Below are 11,082 nucleotides of genomic sequence, written 5' to 3'. Positions count from 1 at the left end.
TACTTCTCAGGCATCTCATCCCAAACACGTTTAAACTCCTCCTCTCTTATGTTCCATGTTTCTGTCCCATACAATGCTGTCGGCACAATCCTTCATATAATCTCCTCTTAGCACTTATTCCCAAATGTCTATTTCTCATCGCACTTTTTAATCCCCCAAGGCATTTACTTGCTTCTGTCAGTCTAAATTCTCCCTCCACCTCCATTTCTCCCTTTTCCACCACATTCGCACCCAAGTATCCAAAAATTACCCACTTCCTCCAGTCTCTCTTCCTTATATTCACCTTCAGTCTGGAGTGGGGAAAATGTTGTTTGACTTTTCTTTGTCTTGTATTTTATTTTCCATTGTTATTATTACTGGTTGATCTATTTTTTTGTTTATTTTCTTTTTTTAATGTCTAAATGTGCGCTTATCATCTTATGTGAAGTCTTGGTTACTTCATATTGTGTTCCATCATAAAAAGTAAAAACGAAAAAAATATTGTACGGGTTTAATTGTGTCTTGTTTGCTATTAATGACTGGTAAGTAAAAAGTAACAAAAAAGAGGAACATCTGTGACAAGTAAATATATTTTACTAGTTGATTGTCTATAACTCATCGTAGGAAAACGAATCACCGTCTCAATTAAAACTCAAAACAATACTAAAGTTGGAGAAAGACTGGAGAACTGCCCTACTTTAGTCACATACAAGACAGGAAATAACCATGTATTAATATTGCTTTGCCCGTACTTGTCACATGTTTAGGTGAGACTGTCAGATTTGTTCAAATTAAAGTAGCGTGCATGTAAATATATTAGAAAGTTCAAATTTCAGTGATGTATCACATATTCGATGCGTTCTCATAACCAAATTAATTACGAGAAACAACCCGTAAGTCTATAGGCTACATTAGATATTTTGATGAAGTAACGTGTCATTTTTCTGTTGATTATCGTATTTGTTTCAACCCTTCACCATTCCAGATGTGTTACTATTGCCCTGGTTGTTCAACAGAGACATTCAAGCATCAGTTATATGTATTTCTGGCAGAATTAGGTGATCATGATATCCTTAGAAGACCAGATGGGCAGAACGCTCTGGTAATTTACAGTGGATTCGTGGCTGGAGACATTACGTGTTGGCCCTGTGGAGTGAGGCACTAAATCCACCCAAGGAAACCCAAGTAAGTTTAAGAGTAGTAGAATAATAAAAATTAGAGCCATAGCTTATGTCCATGGCTCTACAAGACTACAGGAATACCTATGGCATAGGTAGCTAGGTCAACATGAAAATGGAATTCCTGATATTTGAGCTGAAGTAGTTCTCATGGGATGCAAAACGTTGCTATGAGTACAATGCAATTTGAATTATCCATCTAGCTGTCCTAGTTCTCGAGATCATATTGCATTTTGAATGGAATTAAATCTGAAATATTTTGTCCTAGGAAATCGGGCTGAAACGTGCGGTCTGACTAATCGCCGATCAAATGTAAACAATGATGGTTTTTACTGACAGGCACAATTTTATATAAAAATTTAGCATATGGTTGCATTATTTTACCTATTCTCTTTTAAGATGTGTGATTTCCATGTAATTTGATCAAAGAATTACGTTTTTATCCTCTGCAAAATTACCCAACACGGCTACGAATACAGTCAAATTACATGAAAATCACACATTTTAAAGAAAATAGTTTGAATAATTCAACTATATGCAATCTATTACACTAATAACACAATAGTAACAAACTTAATAGTGTAGTTTGATCTATAATATTAGAGGATAAAAACGTAACTTCTCTTTGATCAAATTACATGAAAATCACACATTTTAAAGAAAATAGTTCAAATAATTCAACTTTTAGTTTATTACACTGATAACATAATAGTAAGAAACTTAATAGAGTGAAGTTTGATCCATACCACCAGTGATAAATAAGATGGCGGGATGGACATTGATGTTGTTATCCGATAATCCGACCCGATAGCAAAAAAAATAGTACCACCGTTTTCTCAGCTCTACCGTAACATGCTGCCTTTATTTTGGTATTAGAATAATCCGCGAGACTAGTAGTTTCCATTCATTTTGGTCAGTTCCCAATACACTGAATTTATTTAGCACATTTTTTACGCTGAAACATAAACCAATTTTCGATTTACTGCTGAATGCAAGCCGCCATGTTTATCTTATGTTTTTATGTACTGACATGTAGCTGATGATGTAATTGTTTGAAATTTACTACGATCGCAGTAAATACTCTCGCATAACATTTGTATGAATGAAATTTCCCGCGGTATGTAAATTTGGCCGTTTGCATGGCGTGCGCATAAAATGACGCACTATTGTGCTCGTCATCGACAGTGGGGCCTTTGGTGGTGTTTGACCTACCTAGCATAGGTATTCTTATACACACATGACCTTCAGAAACTGGAAAATATAATTGTCGGGTGAAAATCAGCATGCCTTTTCTCGGTAAATGTTGGGTGAAAATCAGCATGTCTTTTCTCGGTAAATGTTGGGTGAAAATGAGCATGTCTTTTCTAGGTACTTTTCTAAAAGTGCACACCTATGTGGTATAGCATTGGAAAATTAAATATTAATTTTTTAATTATAATACATCAATCTAATGAATATTTTTCGGACAGTTTATAGTTTCACCCAACCATAGAATTTGACATTTGAGTTGTGTGTTTCTGGTGAGAAATGTGATATGAACGATGGTGTACATCATTTCCGTCGTAAATGCGTACTTTTGAAGTAATTAAGTATTGAAGTTATGCACTTGTGCCTACATCTCCCAAACGATCTGGGGGGAGGTGTGGGAAATCAGGTTTTTGGGTGGGGAAGACTAATGAATGGAGTAATGTGCATTGCAAAATAGGTATTAAATAAACAAAAACACTTATGAAAAAAAAATTAAAAATCATATTTAGGGGCAGAGTCCAGCCGTAGCCATTTTTGTTTTTACCAATAATTTGAAAAATGTTTTTCTAGATCTGTTACATTTAGCGAAGTCCACTCCATCCTCGCAAGACTTCCTAACCGTAAAGTAATGTCACCTCCATTAGGTTAGGTTAGTTTAGTTTAGTTTACGGTTACAAAGTCTTGCATGAGCGGCTGCCCTAAATCTAGCACTTCTACTCACAAATACTTACAATCGTTAGTAAACAAACATGGTGCCGTGTGTAGTACCCGCCTATAAGGGATATTTTTGTTTATTATGGGTTTCTTTAGTCTTCTTCATTTTGCACCTGTTTGGCAATGCGCAGTACTCCATTTATTAGTCTCCCCCACCCAAAAACCCCGATTTCCCACATGTCCCCCTAGATCATTCAGGAGATGTAGGCATAAGTGCATAACTTCAATACTTAATTACTTCAAAAGTACGCACTTACGACAGAAATGATGTGCACCATCATTCATATCACAACATTTCTCACCAGAAACACATAAGCCACATATCAAATTCTATGGTTGAGTGAAACTATAAATTGACCTATTTTTCTTGGTGGAAACCAATATCAGTAAACTTTGCTAAAAGCTATGCAGAAACGAATAAAGTTGCGTCGGCTCCTTTAGATGCCATCTTTGTTATGATAGATTTGGTGGTTGGAGATGAAGTACCTCTAGAATTACAGGTACTGCTTTACTAAATGCAAATTATATTTAAGTAAGTAGTTAGGTTAGGTTAGGGTAAAACAGACAGATTTATCATATTTTAATTTCTTTGACCTCCACCTCTACCAAAATAAAGATAGCATCTCAAGTAGTCAAAGCATCAAGGTATGTTTGTTTATAGCTTTTAGCAACCTTTTCTATTATTGATTTCTGCCAAGAATAACAAATGTTACATTGATGTATTATAATTTAACAAATTAGTATTTAATTTTATGTTGCTATATTGTGTAGGTGTACATACATATATCAAAGGATTTTTCCCCTTACACGGGGGGATAGTCAAAAAGAAAAAGGCATAGGAACTACTCCCACCCATTCCATCCCCTACATTCTCCACTCCCCTCCTCCCTCCCTCTCATCTTGGCACCTCCTGGATGACTGGTCATCCCTGCATCCTGTCCACTGTCCTGGGTCAGAAGCAGTGTCACAAGACACAGCACATCCACAGCCAGGGCGCTTCATTAATTCGGTGACCCCCCCTCTCTTTCCCCTCATGCAGAAAAGAAGATGGGGAGAAATCCCTTCGGGCTGCATCAAATTATTTCTCATACATACTTCCTCACCCCCTTATGCATCACATCATCATCCATACACAACCTTTCTCCATTTGCCCCTATCTTCTGTCCTTCCCACATCCTTCCTCAACAGACATTCCTCTCTTTTGTAAACCCCTTTTACACCATCCATCCATCTCATCCTAGGACTCCCCCTCATATTCACTCCTTCCACCTCTGCCTTCCACACCTCTTTTACTAATTTTTCTTCACTCATCCTTTCCATATGTCCAAACCATCCTAATACTCTTTCATCAACCCTATCTCCCAACTCACTTTCCACCCCTGTTCTCTTCATCACCTCTTCATTTCTCATTATATCGAGCCTAGTAACCCATATCATACTTCTCAGGCATTTCATCTCAAATACATTCAAACTCCTTCACTCTTTCTACCTTATGTTCCATGTTTCTGCCCCGTACAGTGCTGTTAGCACCATGAGCATATCTCCCTTTCCCGCAAAATACAACTAGGTAAATATAACCTCCTCTTAGCATCCATTCCCAGATGTCTATTTCTCATTACACTTTTTAATTTATTTGCATAGGTGTGCAATTCTAAAAATTTACCCTTTTCTCTGTTTTTTTTTTTGTTTTGTTTTTTTAACATATATTTTTTCGCAAAGAAATTATTTGGAATGATAATTGGCAAAATTAATTTTGATAAGGTTAATCCATTTCAAACTACAGTGAAAGCCCTCATATCCTGCATTCAGGTATCCGGCAACTTCAAGTATCTGGCATATTTTTCCGATTATTAAAATGTATAAAAATCTATATGAAATCAATACAAATCAATAAAATTTCCAGCACGAGGCTTTGATTGTTCCCGCCGTCACCAGAGCACACCACTGCCTGGGTCAGTTTCGTGCCACCCACCACAGCCCACTGCCCACGCTGTTCAGTCTCACATGTGCCACATTTGTGTTGTCTCTGCTCAGTTCAGCTTCATTCTTCTTCAAGTGTTCCCCTGTAAACTTTCATCATGCCCAAAGTTGATAAACGGAAACGTGTTGTGTTTACACTTAGGCAGAATGTGGACATTTGCAAACATTTAGAGAAAGGGCAAAACAGAAAAATACCCGAGTTTATGAAGGGGATATAGTGTTTATGTAACCCTTCACTTATTTTAGTAACCCCTTCAGAAAAGTACAGAGGTCAGTGTTTAGTGATGAACTGTATGTTGGCGAGGGAGGTGGTGACTCCGCAATCATGTGATGCTTTGTTTATGTTAGAGTATGTGATACTATATGTTAACTGACATTAATAGTGAGTAAAGGGGGTGATTGCAGACATAGCTCTGTACCCCTTTACTTACTTTAGCAACCTCTTCAAGTATCCGGAATTTTCGAGTATCCGGCATGCCTTTGGTCCCAGTGATGCTGGATAAGAGAGCTTTTACTGTAATGAAATTGAGTGCTCAGGTCAACACAGATCATTATTTTCTTAATGAAATTTGTTTTTTCAAATTTGTTAGGAAGTAGTTGGGGAGTAAAGTGAAGAGCCTGTGTTAAGAGAGACGTAGTTGCAGCTGAAGCCAGCACTGCCCTGTGTATTTGGACTGTTGGGGCAGGTTAAGAATCACTACTGGGAGTAGGAAAGGAGTGTAGGATTCAAACTCACAATTGTTTAGATATGAGAGCAGCATGCATCTGATTATGCCAGCAGCGGAGGGGGTATGTCTAAAAATGTTTTAATGGAGAAAGAATTTTTTTTTTTTTTTTTTTTGCAATATATTGCACAGGAGGGGTGAGGAAGGAATTGTGTTTGTATACAGGACCTCCAAGATTCCTATGTCCATAATCTGGCGTAGGTCCTCTTACCTCAACAAAATCCTCAACCACATTTCTCACCACCTGTACAGCAGAACACAAATACATGAATTTGAGTCTAGGTATGTTAGAAAATTAGAGAATAGGAGAGAGGACCCAACAATTGTTGCTCCTTTCCAGTAAACTACAATTAGGTAAATACATAATTGAAGGTCTTGTAGGTAAGTTCCAATGTCAACACCATGGTCTGTCTGAGGACACACCACTCCTACATCTCTTCCCAAGCCTCACATATTGGAGTTGATCTGCAATCAAGTTTGTTGCTGCTCCTTGTGAAGTTGGACCATGTGGAATTGGAGGCTCATCTGGGATATTGGCCAGGAATTGTCTAGCCTCCTCTTGAAAGCCTCTGTGCTGACACCCATTAGGTTCCTTATCTCTCTTGGGAGATGGTTGAGGAGTCTTGGGCCAGCACAGTTGGAGGTTTCCACTTGGATTGTCTTCAGTTGCTGGGAGCAGCTGCTTATGAACCTTCTTTCACAGGTCCTACCAAACCTGGCGTGGTGTTTCCCTTTGACACCACCTTCTTTTTGTGATGGGTTTGGCACTGTGCCCTCCAGGACTTTCCAGATGTAAATCACCATATAGTGCTCTCTGCATCTCTGCAGTGAAAAGAGCTTGAGGAGATTTAGCCTCTCCCAGTAATTCAGGGAGTCCTTGACCAACCTCCCCGGGCATACCCTTTTGGACCTGCTCGAGTTCTTGCATCTCCTGGACTTTGTGTGGAAACCATAGCTGGCATACATACTCTGGCTGTGACGCTACTAGGGTCTTCCACATAGGTAGATAGTGCTTAGGATTCCTTGTCTTATAGGTCCAGCGAATCCACCCACTCAGTTTATGAGCAGCACTAGAGTTGTGGGTTATATGTACTTTGGAGCCACAGTCATCACTCATCCACACTCTCAGGTTTCTCAGTGTTTACTTTGTATTTCCTCTGCACCCGCTGTGTACTGGTGCTCTTTCAGATTTTCATTTGTCCCATATCTTATCAGTTCAGATTTCTTGTTGAACACCATGTTATCACTTCATCACTCCCTCCAGATCTTTTTGTAGTTTTTCGGAATCCTGGTATCCCCTATGAATGAGGACACTTTGGATGATGTAACCCCCTTGTTTATGTCACTTATCATGATTAGGAAGAGTAGTGGCACTTCATTGATTACCTTTGAGCTTTTTGACTGGACTCCATTAACTATTACTTTCTGCATCTTATCACTTAGGAATTCATGGAGCTATATTCCCAGTTTTCCAGTGACATCCATGTTTTTCATTTTGTGTGGTATCACTCCATTGTCCTACCTTATCAAATGCTTTGGCAAAGTCCAGATAGACCACATCAACATTTATTCCTCTGCTCATATTGTTTATAATATTGTGATTGTGTAGGAGTTGGTATAGGCATGACCATCCTTTCCAAAACCCATCTTGTCCTGGATTAAACTGCACTGTCCTCTCTATAAAGTTCACTAGATTGTTCCTAATTACTCTCTCAAATGCCTTTGTGAGGTGTGAGGTGAGACAAGTAGTTAGAAGGACTCATTATCCACCTTTGTAGCTGGGGTGATTAATCCTTCTTTCAGTATTGTTGGTATGACTCCCTTATCCAGTAATTTTCTTCAAAGTAGGTAGATTGGAGTAGCTAATGCATGTTTACACTTAAAAGAAAACCTGCTGGCATGTCATCTGGTCCGTGCCTCTTTATTGATAACACCCTCATACAACACACTCGCCCAAGATTTTTGGGTGAGTCATATGATGCATCCATGTCATTCAAACAACACATTACAAACATAAAGACTGTGTGTTGAGTCATTTGCATGTACAACATTTGGACACAACAAAAGCTACTGTTACAGTAAACAAAAAATATATATGCTCAGTGTTGAATTATGCGATCACCACATGGGCCTCTAACCTCACTGAGACACACCATAACACTGTAGACTATACAGAACAAAGCCCTAAAGATAATTACAGGTTGCAGAAATACAACACCTATAGACCATCTACAACATGAAATGAAAGTCCTCAAATTCATTGATCACTTTGACATGAGAGACACATAAACACTTGCTGCAGCCTCCAGAAACACAGCCCACCACTACACCACATGGCAGAACACCTATACACACAGAGAAACATCAAAACAACACCCAAATACCTATATGACAAGTAGTCTCTTCTTTTTCTCCACAATCATTGGATACCTGCCTCCAGAAGCATATCCATAATCATATTACTTACTGCTCCATCAACAGACTGAAAGACAACACACTATCACAGGTCAGACCCCCTGACATTCATCCCTGGGATTCTTCTCTCACTCAAGAGGACAGAGTCCACCTGGCCAGACTGTGGAGTAGCCACCATCCAACCCTTCTAAATTACCAGAGGCAGATGAATGAAAGCATTGCAAACATCCGTCCAGGATATAACGCTTCACCCTAAACTATTCATCGCATTATGAAAGACTGCATTGTACACAATTATGCATGTCAATAACACAACATATATTCTATAAGGGATTTATAGGAAAACCCAGTTCTAGCCATGGCATTCCTTAGGGAGACAGGATTGCTCTGGCAGACAGTCTATGGAATGTCATCATCATCCTTATAAAGAAGGTAGCCAGCCAAGGCATGCATCCACCCCCACCCATTCCACTTTCATCCATCACCCATTTGTTTCCCTCTCCTCTTTGCTACTCATAGATGAAGTGACAGCCATAGCCGGGCAAGCCACTTCATTTACATAGGAACCCACCCTCCCTCATCCCCTTGTACAAACAAATACCTAAAATTAATAATTATATGACTGAGGGTGTGTGCCATTGTTGTCCTCCTTTGTGAGATTAAAGATTATAATTAAGCTATCAATCTAACCTAACCTAGGACATACCTAACTGTTTGGATGGATAATTGATGTCATCTCTGGATATCCATTTCCATGAGGGATCGATACTAATGAGAGCACTTGTGGAGTATAAAAGTTCTGTCCAGTAATGCAACTTGCTTCCCTCACCCTTCTAATGCTGAACATGACAAAATAAGTTACAAAAAAAAAAAAAACTGGTTATTGTCCTTAATCCTATAAATGTCCCAAAAAACTGACTTTTCCATCAAATAGACAGCACAATTTTAGTTACTGAATATTCATTTGGTGTTTAAACAGATTGGGCAATATATACAATATGAGGTAGTAAGGGAAAACACACATGATGGTGTTTGTTTTACTAAAATGTGGGCAGGTGGCAAAGATGTTTATATAATACAGTGGTACCTTGTAATTCAACCCCCTCCCCCTCCTCCTCTTTTTTTTTTTACAGAAGTGAAACTTTCCTTAGAACTTGAACATGTACTACACAGCCTTATCATATGGTACTGCATTCTGTACATGTGCTTTGATTAAGAAAAAAAAATAGCACCCAAGAATAATTTTAACTGTTTTCTTAGAATTGAAATTTAAAAAGTATACACGCGTGGATGTCTCTGTCCAGAAAACCAGAAAATTTGAAATCTGGGTCACCTCCAGTTAGGATTGGAGGTGTCAGGGACCTGTAGTTATAAAAAAGAGGAATAGATTGTATATTTATTTATGATTTAATGCTTTAACTTGAATGATTTCAGCAATGTCCAAAAAAGTAAGTGACAGTGAGCTTCAGACACTGACACTTTCACCCACCAACACAAATGAAGATGAAACCGTTATTTTTATGCCACCTGTCAACAGGGAAACTTCATTTCCCAATTCTTCTACACCTGGAAAGCAAGCACAGGTATGATTTTTTTTTCATATATATTTATACTTTAGTGTCATATATATATATATATATTTATATATATATATATATATATATATATATATATATATATATATATATATTAAGAAATTAAGTAGTATTAGGCTGATCAATTAATTTCTCTTGTGAGCATCCACCTTAGGTTTATAAAAGGACATTTATGAGGTATGAAAGGGGTTAGATTTTTACCTTTGTCTTTTCTTCTACAAGTGCATGAGTGGTCTAAAGGAATGTTACTAAAGTCCTAAATGTATTGACTACATAAGATTTGTGCAGTCAATACCCTCATACAAATATTTCTATCAGAAGGTAATGTTTTAGGGTGTATTACTTTTTTATTGGTTTTGCTAAGATTAGATATTAAACTTTGTTATGTTCAAGTCACTTGAAAGTTATTATCAGATGGTTACCATAACCATTATAGATTTGTGTGAAGATGATACAAAACAGCCTTTTCTATTATATTTGTGGCTGTGCAGTGCAGGAATGGTGTTAGTATATGGCAGAAGATGTATGAGATTGTTACCAGGATTAGAAATCATATTGAACCGCCTCACATTTGAAATAACTGTGATCTTTAAATTTATACAAAAATTTGTTGTTGTTGTTATTGTGTATGATAGTCTGATCTTATTATTTTTATTAAGTGTTATAAAGTACAGCTAAGGAGAGGACAGGGGTGAGCATAGGTGATGTTGGAATGCATTAATTCAGTTATTAGAATATACGTTGCTTATTCATTTGCAAAGCCTGGAAGTGGAGGAGGAAGTGAGAAGAAGAAAGCATCAAATCCACCTGCAAGACCTCCAAAGCCCATCAATATCCCTTCCAAGGTGATTGGGGAGCTAGTTTCTTCAGTGTTCGTGTGTTGTATTGTGTTGCAGCTTTTTTCTCTCTCTCTGCCTTCCTCATCCTCATCCTCCTCACGGGGGATGTTTTCAGTATTCTTTTCGTAATGTTCTGTCCTGTTTATATAAAAAAAAAAATTCTCTAAGTTTTGATTAACGCCTTCAGTATGGTGATGAGTTGTATAGATTTTTTGTGTGTCCAATGATTTTATTTAGTTAATAGGTGGGCCCTTGCCTAAACTGGGTTTCAGTAGATTAAACCTCATTCAGGTCAGGCCCTAACTCTCAAGTGAATGAAAAAAAACCTGTACCGCATTATTATGTTCCAGGGGTTAAGCCAAGATAGATTAGCCATTTGCCAGTTTTTAAGCATGTTCTGGCCAACATT

At 37.9% G+C, this 11,082-nt stretch overlaps 1 protein-coding gene across 12 annotated transcripts in view; it reads left to right on the top strand.

Annotated features, from left to right (window-relative positions):
• Positions 1–570: 570 nt before the first annotated feature.
• LOC143021959 (uncharacterized) overlaps positions 571–11,082 on the top strand; it is a 28,125-nt gene continuing 17,613 nt past the window's right edge. For 2 of the 12 annotated variants that reach the window (XR_012966021.1, XM_076179924.1), the window contains exons 1-4: positions 588–746; positions 965–1,164; positions 9,674–9,822; positions 10,596–10,679. Coding sequence is in view for 11 of the 12 variants with exons in the window: in XM_076179924.1 (XP_076036039.1) it covers positions 9,676–9,822; positions 10,596–10,679 (231 nt within the window). In the remaining variant the exon portion in view is untranslated. Of the gene's footprint in view, positions 747–853; positions 873–964; positions 1,165–9,673; positions 9,823–10,595; positions 10,680–11,082 lie in introns of those variants that run through there. The other 10 variants (XM_076179885.1, XM_076179883.1, XM_076179893.1 and 7 more) reach the window with 10 other exon arrangements.

This window comes from Oratosquilla oratoria, chromosome 3 (assembly GCF_046742065.1).
Source record: "Oratosquilla oratoria isolate Oo_2021 chromosome 3, ASM4674206v1, whole genome shotgun sequence".
Lineage (NCBI taxonomy): Eukaryota > Metazoa > Arthropoda > Malacostraca > Stomatopoda > Squillidae > Oratosquilla > Oratosquilla oratoria.
Note: the sequence above shows the minus strand (reverse complement) of the source record. Positions and strands in the feature narration are given on the sequence as shown.